The 17942-nt window shown below is 41.7% G+C and overlaps 1 protein-coding gene across 1 annotated transcript in view; it reads left to right on the forward strand.

Annotated features, from left to right (window-relative positions):
* ifrd2 (interferon-related developmental regulator 2) overlaps positions 1-17465 on the forward strand; it is a 42225-nt gene extending 24760 nt beyond the window's left edge. The window contains exons 7-12 of the mRNA XM_078414151.1: positions 1353-1531; positions 2404-2512; positions 6773-6907; positions 12163-12291; positions 12984-13079; positions 15259-17465. Of these exons, the coding sequence (XP_078270277.1) occupies positions 1353-1531; positions 2404-2512; positions 6773-6907; positions 12163-12291; positions 12984-13079; positions 15259-15339 (729 nt within the window). The 3' untranslated portion in view covers positions 15340-17465. The remainder of the gene's footprint in view (positions 1-1352; positions 1532-2403; positions 2513-6772; positions 6908-12162; positions 12292-12983; positions 13080-15258) is intronic.
* The last annotated feature ends 477 nt before the right edge of the window (positions 17466-17942 follow it).

Genomic DNA, 17942 nt, shown 5'->3' on the forward strand with positions numbered 1-17942 from the left:
AAAACATCGGAAGTCGAAGCATCGGAAGTTGGGGAGCATCTGTATTATAATTATTGCATTGAAAGTGCAATTATCGGTTACAAAACAGCTAATTTTACTACAATAGAGTGATACCTTTGACATTAGACTTGCTTTTATGTCATCCATCACTGAGGAATGTGGAGGAGTCACTGGTGGATGTTTATGTTAAAATGTATTTTGCGTGTTTTGTTGCTTTTTATTGGTATGACTGGCAAATCAAATTCCTCGTATGTTGCAAAACATAATTGGCTAATAAAAATATGATTATGATTGATTATGATCTAATCCAATGAATATGTGATAGATGGACCAGATGAATTTTATTAAATACCTTTGGCCGTGCTGAGTGTTTTTTCAGGCTGACCCTGATTAGTTAAATTGCCTTAGGCTTGAATTATATGTCGAAGGACACTGAGTTCTTGTACACGAGACATCTAGTTCCTGTCACTCTGCCATGTGAAAGTTACATTCTTCTATAACTCCCATGTAAATGTACTTCTGGACACTGCGATCCAAGTTTCAGGCAGCACTGCAATGCACTATTCTACCCTAACTAAAATCTATCAGACATGGTTAGCTTAGTGAATTAGCTAAGTTGCCAGTGACTAACCTTGACTAGGAATTCATAATTCCTAGTTAAGGAATTCCTAGGAATTCATAATTACATTATTTTTGTAATAGAAATGTTTTCAAAATTGCTGGCAATTTAGATTCTTAATGTATTGACCTTAGGAAGCTGATAATGAAATCCAGTTCTTATGGCTGCTCAGGAATTGTCATTTAAATCAGCTGATACTAATTACTATCAGCTTTAAATGTTGGGTATCTATAAGGCCGTAACAAGTTGTGATGATGATACTTTATTGTTACTTCAACCGGGCTAGGTTGCAGTGAAATTCTTTGGTTTTGCGTACAAAGAGCTGCCACAAAGGCACCGACAAAGTTGCACAGAGTTCTCATCCCTTCTTCCCTCCCACTGGGTCCCCCTTTGTTCTCGGTGACGCGACCTGTCCCCGAGGCTCCATCCTCGACCCGATTCCGTTCAAGGCTCCAACCCGTCCCCGACCCAACCTCGGGGCTCCGATCGATCATCTCGCTTCGACAACTCGCTCAGTGCCAGCTTCTCCGTCGGCCGCGGTGCCCTGATCCAACAGAAGTGTTCAACGCTTGTTAAGTGCATGAAATACCTGGATGAGTAGAAAATTCTGTAACATGGATAGTACTTCTTTCTGCACTATTGTTCTTTATGATGTACAGTTTGTGCATTTGCATCATAAAACATTGTATGTTTCATAAAACTTGTTTGCTTCTATCTATTATTCCTATATCAGGACCTTGCATCTTGCCTGATGTGTTTGGAGAGTGTCTTTAGTGCTTCATACATAAAGGGAGATGGATCTGTGCCCTCCCACAATTCTCAGACTCAAATCCTTCACTGTAATGCCCTACAATCCTGGTCCTTACTGGTTACGATCTGTCCACCCTCGAAAATCCAAAAGTTCTTGGAAAAGTAAGTGTAAATGTAATTCGAAATGACCACTTCTATTGATGTACTGCCATTAATTGCTTATTAATCTGTTTTATTCCATGCCACTTTACAATGAAACCTTGAGATTGATCAGTAATTAGCAGTATTACAACTGTTAAAGGCTTTTAGGATTGTGCATCAGAGAGAAGAGATACCATTAGCTTTAGAAAGAGCATCTTGGATTGCCTGTGTATAAAATGTTTCTCAAATCCCCAGTCTTTTGCATCCCATAACTTCTTGATCTGAGTGAGAATAACCCACCCATCCATGCATTTAAAAATCTTTGTTGAAGCTTTGATGCTCAATTACACTGTGTATTGAATTCCTTTGCACTTTCATCTCTTTTATCGAATTAGCCACAGCTAATTACTTAACTGAAATTAGAATTTGTGTTGCTTAATTGCACCCTCATGCATACCTGGATTTTGAAAAGATCTAATCAGCCGATGCTACAGGCGGTGTGTGAGCTTGTCAGTTTTAAATTGAGCACCAGTCAGAATATACTCCACTTTTATTCTCTAGTTCCCTGATAATAAAGATTCCCTGGCCTTTACCATGTAGCTGTTAGGAATTGTCTTTACCAATCACCCCCTCCCTGTACCCACATACATACATGAAAGAAATGCAGGTTGCCTTCCTCAAGTGAATTTAGAACATTTACATGGTGAGGAGTGACAAAAAGTGCCCCATGTGCTAATTCCTACATTTCCTTTGCATCTGTGCCATTGATCATTGTAGCTCTAGCTAGTTCTTCTGCATAGTGAAAATCAGCTTTATCGAAAGGAGACTTACCTTAAGTGTACCACTGATTTGACGTGGCAATGTACTAATGAATTATTAATCTTATTTTCCAGTCATATGCCCAAATTACCTGGCCTCCTTCGCAGTGACAATGTGAGTTTGCGAATAGCAGCTGGGGAATCGATAGCACTTCTGTTTGAGTTGGCACGCAAGACTGATCAAGTAAGGAGCCCCTTTGTGTCCCTTTTGAGAGAAGTGATTCAAACTTATAGCAAAAGTTTCCAATACGTTTGTGGGGAAAATATATTAAAAAATGGAAAGGATTGACATTTTTTCACTATCATCTCATCATGTATCAAATCATCTTGTGGGAATTGGAAGTGCAGTGTGCATATTTAAGATTTTTATTGTTGTGAAACTAGAAACATAGAAACATAGAAAATAGGTGCAGAAGTAGGCCATTCGGCTCTTCGAGCCTGCACCGCCATTCAATATGATCATGGCTGATCATCCAGCTCAGTAGCCTGTACCTGCCTTCTCTCCATACCCCCTGATCCCTTTAGCAAAAAGGGCCACATCTAACTCCCTCTTAAATATAGCCAATGAACTGGCCTCAACTACCTTCTGTGGCAGAGAATTCCACAGACTCACACCTCTCTGTGTGAAGAAATGTTTTCTCATCTCGGTCCTAAAAGACTTCCCCCATATCCTTAAGCTGTGACCCCTGGTTCTGGACTCCCCCAACATCGGGAACAATCTGCCCGCATCTAGCCTCTCCAACCCCTTAAGAATTTTATATGTTTCTATAAGATCCCCCCTCAGTCTTCTAAATTCCAGCGAGTACATGCCCAGTCTATCCAGTCTTTCCTCATATGAAAGTCCCGCCATCCCAGGGATCAATCTGGTGAACCTTCTCTGTACTCCCTCTAAGGCAAGAACGTCTTTCCTCAGGTTAGGAGACCAAAACTGCACACAATACTCCAGGTGCGGTCTCACCAAGGCCCTGTACAACTGCAGCAGAACCTCCCTGCTCCTAAACTCAAATCCTCTTGCTATGAATGCCAACATACCATTCGCTTTCTTCACTGCCTGCTGCACCTGCATGCTTGCTTTCAATGACTGGTGCACCATGACACCCAGGTCACGTTGCATCTCCCCTTCTCCCAATCGGTCACCATTCAGGTAATACTCTGCTTTCCTGTTCTTGCCGCCAAAGTGGATAACCTCACATTTATCCACATTATATTGCATCTGCCATGCATTTGCCCACTCGCCTAATCTATCCAAGTCACTCTACAGCCTCCTCGCAGCTAACACTGCCACCCAGCTTCGTGTCATCCGCAAACTTAGAGATGTTGCATTCAATTCCCTCGTCCAAATCATTAATATACACTGTAAATAACTGGGGTCCCAGCACTGAGCCTTGCGGTACCCCACTAGTCACTGCCTGCCATTCCGAAAAGGACCCGTTTATTCCTACTCTTTGCTTCCTGTCCGCCAACCAATTTTCTATCCACCTCAACACTGAACCCTCAATACCGTGTGCTTTAAGTTTGTACACCAATCTCCTATGTGGGACCTTGTTGAAGGCCTTCTGAAAGTCCAGATATAACACATCGACTGGTTCTCCCTTATCCACTCTACTAGTTACATCCTCGAAAAATTCTATAAGATTCGTCAGACATGATTTGCCTTTGGTAAATCCATGCTGACTTTGTCCGATGATTTCACCACTTTCCAAATGTGATGCTATCACATCTTTAATAACTGACTCTAGCATTTTCCCCACTACCGATGTTAGGCTAACTGGTCTATAATTCCCCGTTTTCTCTCTCTCTCCCTTTTTAAAAAGTGGGGTTACATTAGTTACCCTCCAGTCCTCAGGAACTACTCCAGAATCTAAAGAGTTTTGAAAAATTATCACTAATGCATCCACTATTTCTGAGGCTACTTCCTTAAGCACTCTGGGATGCAGCCTATCTGGCCCTGGGGATTTATCTGCCTTTAATCCATTTAATTTACCTAACACCACTTCCCGACTAACCTGGATTTCCCTCAGTTCCTCCATCTCATTAGACCCCCGGTCCCCCGCTATTTCTGGCAGACGGCTTATGTCTTCCTTAGTGAAGACAGAACCAAAGTATTTGTTCAATTGGTCTGCCATCTCCTTGTTCCCTATGATCAATTCACCTGTTTCCGACTGCAAGGGACCTACATTTGTCTTAACTAATCTTTTTCTCTTGACATATCTATAAAAGCATTTGCAGTCAGTTTTTATGTTCCTTGCCAGTTTTCCCTCATAATCTATTTTCCCTTTCCCAATTAAGCCCTTTGTCCTCCTCTGCTGGACTCTGAATTTCTCCCAGTCCTCTGGTATGCTACTTTTTCTGGCTAATCTGTATGCTTCATCTTTTGTTTTAATACTATCCTTAATTTCCCTTGTTAGCCACGGATGCACTACCTTTCCTGGTTTGTTCTTTTGCCAAACTGGGATGAACACTTGTTGTAGTTCATCCATGCGACCTTTAAATGCCTTCCATTGCATGTCCACCATCAACCCTTTCAGCATCAATCGCCAGTCTATCTTGGACAATTCACGCCTCATACCCTCAAAGTTACCTTTCTTTAAGTTCAGAACACTTGTTTCTGTATTGACTTTGTCACTCTCCATCCTAATGAAGAACTCTACCATATTATGATCACTCTTGCCCAAGGGGCCTCGCACAACCAGACTGCTAACTAACCCTTCTTCATTACTCAATACCCAGTCTAGAATGGCCTGTTCTCTCGTTGGTTCCTCGACATGTTGGTTTAGAAAACCATCTCTCAAACATTCCAAGAAATCCACTTCCTCAGCACCCCTGCCAGTTTGGTTCACCCAATCTATATGTAGATTGAAGTCACCCATTATAACTGCTGCACCTTTAGTGCACGCATTTCTAATTTCCTGCTTGATGCCATCCCCAACCTCACTACTACTGTTAGGTGGCCTGTACACAACTCCCACTAGCGTTTTCTGCCCCTTAGTGTTTCGTAGCTCTACCCATATCGATTCCACTTCCTCCAAGCTAATGTCCTTCCTTTCCACTGCTTTAATCTCCTCTAACCAGTATCGCTACCCCACCTCCTTTTCCTTTCTGTCTATCCCGCCTGAATATAGAATATCCCTGGATGTTGAGCTCCCAGCCTTGGTCACCCTGGAGCCATGTCTCCGTAATCCCAACTATATCATAATCATTAATAACTATCTCCACATTTAATTCATCCACCTTATTACGTATACTCCTTGCATTGAGACACAAAGCCTTCAGGCTTGTTTTTACAACTCTCTTACCCCTTATACAATTATGTTGAAAAGTGGCCCTTTTTGATTTTTGCCCTGGATTTGTCTGCCTGCCACTTTTACTTTTCACCTTGCTACCTGTTGCTTCTACCCTCATTTTACACCCCTCTGTCTCTCTGCTCCTGCTCCCACTACTTCTTTACCTTTTTCCTTGGATTCTTTTCTGCCCTTAATTTTAAGTCAAAAACTACAACTTGACTCTTTTGTCACCAATTCCTTTGATGAGCACTTACAAAAGTAATGTTTCAGTATCTGGAAGCATTCAGACATCCAGCACTTTGTGCTCAAATTATTAAGTAAAGCCGAGGTAGTATTTCCAGATTTGCAGCAAAATCTTAATTATATAAGTATTTATGAAGCATCTTGCCTAATTCATTGCGAACATGTGGTGCTGAGGAGAAGATACTGTGGTTCTTGTGCACTTGTCATCTTTGTCCTTGATTCCAGATAGCTGAACTGAAAAATGTACTAATTTCAGCATCTTTAGTTTATTGTTTAGAGATACAGCTTGGAAACAGGCCCTTCGTCCCAGTGAGTCCACGCCAACCAACGAGCACCCTTACATTAATTATATGCTACACACAAGGGACAATTTACAAAGGCCAATTAACCGACAAACCTGCGATTTTGAAAAGCAGGTTTTTGGAATGTAGGGGGAAACCGGAGCGCCTGTAGAAAACCCACGTGGTCACAGGGAAAACTTACAAATTCTGTACAGACAGCACCCGTGGTCAGGATGGAACCCGGGTCTCTGACGCTGTATAGCAACAGCTCTACCGCAGTGCCACTGTGCCATTTGTTACATACATTTCCCAATCTATTTCATTGTGGTCTTGCATGTATCTTGTATCTGTCCTTTCCCTGTGGCTATAACACTATATTATGCTCTTTGCTCATTTTTTTTCCTTTTGCACTGCCTGATTTACCCATGACTGATGTGACTTGCACATTAATAAACCAATAATAAATGTGTTGGGTTGAATCTGAGAAATAGACTTGTTTTTAAATGCAAAGTGTAGAATTATGTTACACTATGAAAAGCCAAACATTCCACCGTGCTTTACTCTGAACTAGTGATTAGCTTTCAATTTTATGCTAATTCTGTTATCTAATCGCGTTTTCCTATTTTGGTTTTTAAGGACTACTTCTATGAAGACACTGGCCAGCTTTGTGAAAAGCTAAAGGCATTGGCAACAGACGGTAATAAACACAGGGCCAAAAACGATCGGCGAAAGCAGCGGTCCATTTTCCGAGATGTCTTGCATTCCATCGAGGTAGTTTTATTGGACGTACCTTTGAAACCAGGAAGCTTTATTGTCGATGCAAATTGAAGCAGCAGACCCTCTCCAGAGGATTAAATACAAATCTAGGCCAACATGTAATATGTTTGATATGTTAAACCAAGTCCCTTTCCCTCTCCTAGATGGACGCACAAAAAAGTCCCATGACACTACAAAACACATCACGGATATAGATGATTTGGTTGTTACCATATGAGAGCTTGCTGTGCACATATTGCTTGACATGTTTCCTATATTACGGCAATGACAGTGCAACAAAAATACATTTTAAGATGCCTTGAAATGGGAATAGAAGTGTTAATACAAATCCAAGTCTTTAAACCCCTCACCTTAACATCAATTTAGAGATACAACGTGGAAATGGGTCCTTCAGCCCATCGCGTGGCGCACTGACCAGCGATAACCCCATACACTAGCACTATTCTACACACTAGGGATAATTTACAATTCACAGAAGCCAATCAACTTACAAACCTGTATGTCTTTGGAGTGTGGGAGGAAACCGGAGTACGCAGAGAAAACTCATGCTGTCAAAGGGAGAAGATACAAACTCTGTTTTAGACTGCACCTACAGTCAGGATCAAACCCGGATCAAGCATTCAGTTATTAACTAGAATGGCTGATTGAAAGATACAACATGAAAACAGGCACTTCAGTCCACCAAGTCCACGCTGATAATCAATTACCCGTTCACACTAGTTCTATGTTATCCCACATTCTCACCCATTTGCACTCGGGGCAATTTACAGCGGTCAATTAAACTACAGACCAGCACATCTTTCGGATAAGGGGGGAAACGGGAGCACCCGGAGGAAACCCACGTGGTCACAGGGAGAACTTGCCAACTCCACACAGACAGCACCCAGGATCGAACCAGGGTCTCTGGCACTGCAAGGCAACATCTCTACCACTGTGCCATCCCCCCCCCCCCCCATACTCATTTAAACATTTGCAATGCTTTCTTCCTGATGTCCATTAACTTCATTTCGGGACCTGTGTCTGAAGAAGAGTCCTAAACCGAAACATCACCCATCCTTTTTTTTATATAGATATGCTGCCTGACCCTCTAAGTTACTCAGATTTATTCAAGTTACTATGGCACAGTATCAGCCGTTGCATTACAAGTTGTGTTGGTGTACATTGCTGCTGTTGACCAATTTTGAGCTGCCATATCTGTTCCCAGTCTGCCCCATTGAGCACAGGTACAATGCACTGTTGGACACAAACTGCTGGAGTAACTCAGCGGGACAAGCAGCATCTCTGGAGAGAGGTGATGTTTCGGGTCGAGACCCTTCTTCAGACTGATGTTACGGGAGTGGGCGGTACAGAGATAAAATGTAGTCAGAGATGGTAAGACTGGTGGGAGAACTGGGATGGAGAGGGTGAAAGCAAGGGCTACTTGAAGTTAGAGAAGTCTGTTCATACTGCTGGGGTACAAACTACCCAAGTGAAATATGAGGTGCTGTTCCTCCAATTTGCGCTGGGCTTCAATCTGACAATGGAGGAGGCCCAGGACAGAAAGGTCTGTGTGGGAATGAGAGGGGGAGTTGAAGTGTTGAGCAACCAGGAGATCAGGTAGGTTTAGGCGGACCAAACGGAGGTGTTCAGCAAAACGATCGTCGAGCCTGTACTTGGTCTTGCCAATATACAGGAGGCGTGAATTTGAGTACCTGTTTAGGAAAGTTGGGACATTTTTTTTACAGTTTGAACAGACTTCTTCAGTCCGAAGAAGGGTCTCGACCCGAAATGTCACCCATTCCTTCTCTCCAGAGATGATGCCTGACCCGCTGAGCTACTCCAGCATTTTGTCTACCTTCGATTTACACCAGCATCTGTAGTTCTTTCCTACACACGCTTAGTTTTTTAATGGGTTCAATTATGATGTGGAATGCCTAGCTGAGATTTTTTTTTTTTTAAACGTAAAATACTTGTTGAGGTGATAAGAAGGATTGATTGGGAAAAACGTCAGGGCTGTGCAAAGTGGATTTTTACATTGTGCTCATATTTAATTCAAGTCTAATTAAACCTTAAAGACTCTCTAATTGATATTAGTGCTCAAGTAAATTGTAAAATCAGTGGCAGGAACTGAATTATCTACAACTTGATCAAATAGTTTTAATAATGTAGTATGTGGTGCATAGCTTGACTGTTTTCTGAACTTGAGCAGAGATTGAAATCTTTGTTACATACCAAATGAATGATTAGTTTGGTCACTGCCCACTGTTGTGGTTACCACATTGAAGGAAGGATATGGTTGTGGGTACACGAGAGTTTTACAAACATGCTGCCCAGGTTAGAGAATTTTAACAGTGGGGAAAGTTTGGATAGACTGAGGATTTCTCTTTATAGATGGCTCAGGGCTGAATTTTTAATACATTTTTGGGGTCTGTGGACATCACTGGCAAAGGCAGCATTTATTAACCGTTAATAATTGTAATTAAAAAAAGTGATGGTCAGCCATATTCTACAACTGTCACAGTTCATCTTGTGATGGTTCTCTCACAGTGCAGTGGGTTAGGAGTTCCAAGATTCCAACACATTGAGAATGAAGGGGTGGCAATATAAATTCCAAATCAGGACAATGGAGAAGAATATGCAGCTATTGAATTTCTGATGCGCTTATTACCCTTGCACACAAAGGGTGGTTGATGTGAGAAACAAGCTGCCAGAGGAGGTAGTTGAGGCAGGGACTATCCCAACATTTAAGAAACAGTTAGACAGGTACATGGATAGGACAGGTTTGGAGGGATATGGACCAAATGTTGGCAGGTGGGACTAGTGTAGCTGGGACATGTTGGCTGGTGTGGGCAAGTTGGTCCGAGGGGCTTGTTTCCATGCTGTATCACTCTGACTCTGTTTGGGAGGAACTGGTTGAGACAGTCAATTGCAGATCATTCTGTCGATATGAAACACCGCAACCACGGTTTACTGATGGTGGAGCGAACACTTACAGTGTTGGTTGCTTTGTCATCAACGGGCTACTTTGTCTTTGATGTTGATAATTTTGATTGTTGGAGCTGTACTCCTCCTGACAAACACTTAAAGAAATCAAGTGTTTAATTGTCATATGTACCAGGATTGCAACAATGGAATTCTTACCTGCTGCAGCTTTACAAGCACATTAACACAACAATGCAACAAATAAATATACAAAATCAATAATACAATAAATTATCCATAATGCTAGGCAACTAGAACATAATAGTGAAACGTATGTATTGCAAACTAAACAACGTCTGTAGAGATTGTGGCTGAGATAAGGTTGTGCTTATGGTGGTACAGTGTGATTCAAGAGCCTGTTGATTGATGGACAGAAGCTGGAGGTCACGGTTTTCAAGCTCCTGTGCCACCTTCCTGAAGGCAGCAGCAAGTTGATAGTATGGCCAAGATGGTGCAGGTCTTTGCTCATGCCTACCTCCTTGAGGCAACGCTTCCTGTAGTTCCCTTCAAAAGTGAGGAGGTTGAAAACCGTGATGGACCTGGCAAGATGGTGGGAACTTTTTGGTGTGCCATTGAGTGAGTAACATGCTAGGCCCACTATTTACCTGGTAGATGCAGGGTATTTATTGGGCTGGTGGTCATGTAGCAGTTATGTTACCAGACCGGTAATTGAGAGGCCTGAACAGCAAGGCAGATAGCCAACTTCAAATCCTAATATGTGGAATTTGCATTCTGGAATTTTCCCAAAAAAACACGTCAATAGTAATGTTGACCAGATTTTTACCCGTCTACAATACAATATAATACAATATATCTTTATTGTCATTGTACAGGGGTACAACGAGATTGGGAATGCGCCTCCCATACGATGCAATAAATTAATTAGCTAATCAGTATAAATTTAGACAACCCAGTGAAACAAAATTAGAAACAGTTTTAAAACAGAATGAAGTGCAAGTAGGTCTGTGCCGGTTCGCTGTGCGATGTGACCATCCAACTCAGCAGGACCGGTTCATAGCAGCTATGGCCCTGGGGATGAAGCTGTTCCTGAGTCTGGAGGTACGGGCGTAGAAGGCCTTGTAGCGTCTGCCAGATGGTAGAAGTTCTAACAGACTATTGCAGGAGTGTGAGGAGTCTTTGTGAATGCTGGTGGCTTTTCTGAGGCATCGTGTGTTGTAGATGCCCTCCAAGGCTGGTAGATGTGTTCCGATAGTCTTCTGAACTCTATAGACTACCCGCTGAAGAGCTCTCCTCTCTGCCTCCGTGCAGCTGAGATACCACACAGGGATGCCATGTGTTAGGATGCTCTCTATGGTGCAGCGGTAGAAGGTCGTCAGCAGCTGGTGGGGCAGACCAGACTTTTTCAGTGCTCTCAGGTAGAACTGTCGTTGCTGCGCCTTCTTGACCAGCGCAGCGGTGTTAGTGGACCATGTGAGGTCCTCCGAAATGTAACTGCCCAGAAACTTGAAGCTGGACACTCTCTCCACGCTGTCCCCGTTGATAAAGATCGGAGCGTATTCCCCGTTGTGTTACCTATGGAAGTTGATGATCAGCTCCTTGGTCTTGGAGGTGTTTAGGGACAGGTTGTTATCTGAGCGCCAGGTTCTGCACCTCCACTCTGTTGTTTGTTTCATCACCGTTGGTGATCAGCCTAATCACCGTTGTGTCGTCTGCAAACGTGACAATGGTGTTGGTGTCGAATGCAGGAACACAGTCGTGTGTGAATAGGGAGTAGAGCATGCGGCTCAAAACACAGCCCTGTGGTGTGCGCGGTACTCAGGGTGATAGTGGAGGACAGGTGCGGGCCCATTCTCACTGCCTGCGGTCGCTCCATCAAGAAGTCCAGGATTCAGTCGCATAACGACGAACTGAGGCCTAGCTGGTGGAGTTTGGCGATGAGCTTGGTGGGGATGACCGTGTTGAAGGCAGAGCTATAGTCAATGAATAGCATCCTCACGTACGTGCCCTGTCTCTCCAGGTGAGTCAGGACAGTGTGAAGAGCCAGAGAGATGGCGTCCTAGTTGGCCATCTCGTTGTTTGATGTCCTTCATGATAAGAAATTTGCCATCTTTACCCAGTCTGCCCAATGTGTCACACTACCTTTGTGGTTGATTCTTCAGTGATCCCTGTCAGCTTAAGGGCAATTAAGGATGAACAATTACGATTGACCATCGATTGACCTTACCAGTAATGCTCACATCCTTTAACATAGTTTTCCTTTAAACAACGCTAACTTAATTATGAAATGAAATGTAATTTAAAGGTGATCAGTTTCTATGACTTTGCAGGATGAAGAATGTCCAGAGGAAACGATTAAGTTTGGGATTGAGTGCCTTTACATAGACAGCTGGGTCAGAAGAAGAGCCTATGATGTCTTCAAAGACGTTCTTGGAACTGGTGTCAGACACCACTTGCAGGTAAACGTGACAATCACCAATGCCAATAATTTAGTAAAACTAATTTGGTTGACAAAATCTCCTTCGTCTACATCTGTTGGGCCAGGTGCAGTTGCCCACAAGAGACTGCAAGAAGGAACATTCTAATTTCCTCTTTTTATTTTCCTGCCAACATCCATGAAGGTCTCTGCCACACTGGCTACGACCATCTGACTTCTAAAAGACCCGGTTAAATCCATGACTTTCAAGGTCTTTTGGGACGACATCCCCAATCCCACCAATTTATGAGTTGATAAATACTCTCTGTTAGTTTTGGATTAGCTGTTAAAGAGAAAGCGGCAACAGTTGGGCCATCCTTTTGTAAGTCTGCAGGAGGGTGTGGAATTGTCAAATCTTTACTAAGAACTTTACTAATGCTTTCCAATTTTCTACCATTTAATTGATCAAAGTATGAAAATGTTGTCCCTCGGGTTCCTATTAAATCTTTCTCCTCTCACCTTCGGTCTAGGTCTCCACTTCTTGATTCCCAACCCGGGAAAACGTACTATAAGTATTCACCCTATCCAAGCCCCTCATAATTTTTGACTGCATTTTTTTTCTACCAAGTACACTCTATGTGCCAAAATAAAATTGCATTTTAAACATGGAACTTGATAACATTATTCTGGTAATGGCTCAGCATTCATTTTCAGCAACTTGTACTGTTTCCGTAGCACAATGAATTGCTGCGAGATATCTTTGAACTGGGTCCACCTCTAGTGTTGGATGCTGCTGCTATCAAGGCCAATAAAATTTCAAGATTTGAAAAAGTAAGTATATCTGAACTCAAAGTAAATATCGATCTGAAATGTACTATACATTTAAGAGATTACTTGAAATGTTTCTGATGGTTTTGTGATTTTCCTCGTTCTTTTTCCCTCTTCCTCTACTAAGATGGTGGGGGGCTGATGTGACTAACGTTGTAGGAATTTTGAACCGTTAATGGTTAACGCAAGGCTTGCATTTTGTCTCATTAAAGACATTGTATAATGACTAAAGTATCCATCAGCTACTTGAAGGATGGCATTCTCACTTTTTTTCCTCTTCCACCTTTTGGGCAGCACAGTGGCACAGCGGTAGAGTTGCTGCCTCACAGTGCCAGAGACCCAGGTCCGATCTTGACTACGGGTGCAGTCCATACAGAGTTTGTACGTTCTCCCTGTAACTGCGTGGATTTTCTCCGGATGCTCCAGTTTCCTCCCATATCCCAAAGACGTGCAAGATTGTAGGTTAATTGGTTTCTGTAAATTGTCCCTAGTTTGTTGAATAAACATGTACAGGTAATCGCTGGTCACTGCGGACCTGGTGGGCCAAAGGGTCTGTTTCCACGCTTTATCTATTAAAATAAATATTAAACCTTTATGAAACTGTTCAAATGAAATCATTGTTCAGGACTTTTGTGAAAACTTAGTCTGAAATCATTTTCCACTTGCTTCCAGTAAACGAATTATAACTGCTGAATAGCCGTCTCGTGTTTTCCTTTTTGTCTCGCATATTCTGACGCCTTTTATATTTAAATTGGTCATTTCAGCACTTGAAGCTTATTGTTTGTGAACCTGTCAGTAAATTCTTGTTCTTTTCCCTTTGTGTTTGATGACTGTTACTGTTTTACTGGAACTATACTTGCCATTAGCCAAACAAAACAGCGCGTGTAGATTTGTGCATACGTCATTCATGTAATGAAAAACACTTTAGTCCAGTTGAGTCTGGTTCACTTTATACATTGAAATGAAAAAGTAAAAGCAGGCCAAAGAGAGATTGTTTCTTTCTGCAAAGAGAAAATCTGTCAACAAAGTGTGTTCAGGATCTTCTGTTTATATTTCAGGATATTAATTTTCTGTCACCTAATATATTGTGTTGGCAGGATGAATACAGGCCCGCTGAAGAATACTGGCAATTCTTGCGTGAAATTGATCCTATCCTACAAGGTGCACTGGTTTAGATGTGCATTTGCTATTGAATTATTTACCTCCACCTCTTACTTTATTGGCAGAGTTGTGGATATTGAGGAAGGTTTTAACAGGATATAGATCAGTTGGAAATGTCAGAGTAATGGCAGGTAGAGTTTAATCTGGACAAGTGTATGGTGCTGCACTTTGGAGGTTACATGCAGGGGGAAATTATACAATAAGTTGCTGGTCCCTAAGGAGGACCTGTGTACAGAGGGATCTTGGGCTGCAAGTCCATTGCTCCCTGAAATTCCCCGAATGCAATGGAAGTTTTGGAGAGACATTTAGACAGATTTATGAATAGACTGGGAATTGTGATCACGTGCAGGCAAACTTTAGTTTAGAGACACAGCATGGAAACAGACCCTCCAGCCTAACGTAGGAAAAATAACTGCAGATGCTGGTTTAAATCGAAGGTAGACACAAAATGCTGGAGTATCTCAGTGGGTCAGGCAGCATCTCGGGAGAGAAGGAATGGGTGATGTTTTGGGTCGAGACCCTTCTTCAGACTGAAGGGCCTCGACCCGAAATGTCACCCATTCCTTCTCTCCCGAGCTGCCTGACCCGCTGAGTTACTCCAGCATTTTGAGTCTACCTCCAGCCTAATGGATCCGCGCCGACCAGCGATCCCATACACTAGTACTATACGATACGCTGGGGACAATTTTACAATTTTTACCAAAGTCAATTAACCTACAAATGTGTACATCTTTGGAGAAAATCCATGCAGTCACGGGGAGAACATACAAACTGTACAGACAGCACCCGTAGTCAGGATTGAACCCGGGTCTCTGGTGCTGTAAGGCAGCAACTCTACTGCTGTGCTGCCTTGTGCGGTTTAATTTAGTATCATGGTCGGTGCCTGTTCCTCTGCTGTGCTGTGCTGAGGAAAATTCTGAAGGCAGCTAGCATGGCCTTTCTTGGTCATGGCTATCAGATATTTTATAATTTTTTGTTAGAAATAGAAAATAACTCTTGGTTTATCTCTTCCCTGAAACAGCATCACTACAACTCCGCTGTATTCAAAGCAAGGACAAAGGCAAGAAACAAAGTCCGGGATAAAAGAGCTGATGTACTTTGAGAAACCAAAGCTACCATCGTGTCAGACCTCTCTGTAAATTTTAATGGGTCCTGGTCACTGTGATTATAAAATATATTCAACAGGGTTTTATGAACTGTACAAGCAATCATGGGGCCTTTTAATGCTGCATGCACGCACTACTCTTGTTGCTGTGTTTGCTTTTTATTTAACTGTCATTTCACTGAATCTGCATTTTAAAATTATGTTTAAAAATAAACATATAATCTGTAGGATTGATTCCCAAAAATTATGTTACTGGAGCGATACAGCCATCAGTAAAAGTAAAATTACTTTTTCTCCATTTGATCTTTTGCCTTGCAAATTTAATCATTTCATTCAAAATATATTAATGGAGAAATTGATTAAATATTTCAAATTATTTAATTTTGCAAAAAAAAAGAAAATCATAAAAATAAAAGTAGGTAGTCTTTTCTATTTTTCTACCTACATTTTATACCAGCAGGTATCTGCTTTTTAAATATAGGGATAGTGAGATCAGCTGGTACAGGGGTTGGGTTTGCAGATGATGTGTACAGTAGATTTGGTAACTAAACATAAGATATGTATGATTTTGATTATGGAATGAAAATTGTTGCTCATTGCTTCTGTAACTTTAAACTGCACACTTTCAAGTTCTCATGGACTTTGGCAACTATTTTTGGCCTTGTGATTTCCAAGACCTTGTTCTTAATTTAAATCGTGCACCAAGAGGAAACTTTACATTTCGTATGGGTTACTTGGAAATGTACGCTTTTGCCTTTAAGGAACTGCTGATGTCTTCCTGCATAAATTTCAGACATTTTTTGTACATTAGCAGTTTTGTAATTCATTTCTGTATTTGTACTACTTCAATCTGAAAGGTAGTTATGAAGGCCAAATAGATTTACAACAGACTTGTAACTGAAATATTGTACATTCAATATATGTCAAAGGATTAGTGAAGGGAAACAAGCTTTTTATTAATTCCAGCTGTTATAAAACAATGGGTGCTTCATAATAATATTTATCTTTAATTTTGTTTATAAATCTTACACCTTTTGTAACCTCAGGATGGGTAGATTTTGCATGTTATACCAGTATGGCTCGATGATCTGAGTGGTGACTGAGAGTGATTCTTCTTTTCTTGACAGTCAGATGCTTTATCTGTTATCTGTGCAGTGATGATTCTTCCTTCAGGCAGTGTGCAAAAGGGAAAGTAGAGATTCACCGGGTGACAGTATTGAATTTAACCACGTGTCTACCATTTTGTAGTGTGGCTTCCGTTGAGTAATTATATTCAAACGACCATATGACCAGTCTATCTGCTTAGTGATGCTTTGATCCATCAACACATATTTAAACAAGGAATACTGCTCTCGGCATTTGCGTACCTAACAAGTATTTTTTTGTCTTAGTGCCCTTTCTACAGAGATATTGCTCTTGAGCGTATCACAATGAAGTGGCCCAGGAGCTAGTTGCAAATTTCTGTATAGTTCTCAGAATTTTCATATTTGGTTATCTTGGCCAAAGACACTGAATTGTTTACGTTATCATACCAGGTTTTATATTATGGTATTGGTGCTACCAGTTCTGCAACTGTCATCTTCATTTCTCCCACTGCCAGTTTCAAAATGTACCTTTTTTTTTTAAATCCTCTGTACCTCGTGGATCTAAAATAATTAATGTTTTTTTGTATTCTTAACCAGTGTTCATAACATTTGCTAATCAATTTTCATCAAAGTCCAATTGGAGAGAAGAATAAAAATCAGCATTGGTCCAAGTATATTGATGTGTCACCTGGAGTTGACTGTTTTGAGCCTTAAAGGTGGTTTGGCTTGTCTGCAGTGCACGTGAACCTCATATCTGATTTGCCAACAACCAAATGTCAGGTGAAAAAAATTCTTACAATACATCTGACTTCCCCCCACTCTCTTCTCCCCATTCCTTCCCCAGTAGATTGGTGTGGGATAGAATGCATTTGGAATTCCTAGGGATCTGTGCACCAGTTTGATGGTTTTTGCTTCTTAGATGATGCACAGATATTTGTGACAACCAAATTCTTTCAAGCTTTAAAAAATGAGGAAGGAATACTGTATATGTGCCTTTGCATTATGTATGCTGTATCTGAAAGAGCTTATTAAATATTGTGAAAATAATTTTGTTTTCTTAATGTTGATGTTAAAACAGGGAGGGGATTTTGAAGTGTGGAAGGTAGACACTGGTGGTGATGGGAAGCACCAATATTTGAGGGGACGGATGCTTTTTAGTTTAGAGATACAGCGTAGAAACAGGTCCTTCGGCCTACCGGACTCCCACCGACCAATGATTATCCGTACACTATTCTACACACTAGGAACAATTTACAGAAGCCAATTAACCTACAAAACCTGCACGTCATGGAATTTGGGAGGAAGCCGGAGTACCCAGAGAAAACCCACATGGTCACAGGGAGTGTAAGAAAATAACTGCAGATGCTGGTACAAATCGACAGTATTTATTCACAAAATGCTGGAGTAACTCAGCAGGTCAGGCAGCATCTCGGGAGAGAAGGATTGGGTGACATTTTGGGTCGACACCCTTCAGACTGATGTCAGGGGGGCGTGACAAAGGAAGGATATAGGTGG

The sequence above is a fragment of the Rhinoraja longicauda genome, chromosome 17 (assembly GCF_053455715.1).
Source record: "Rhinoraja longicauda isolate Sanriku21f chromosome 17, sRhiLon1.1, whole genome shotgun sequence".
Lineage (NCBI taxonomy): Eukaryota > Metazoa > Chordata > Chondrichthyes > Rajiformes > Arhynchobatidae > Rhinoraja > Rhinoraja longicauda.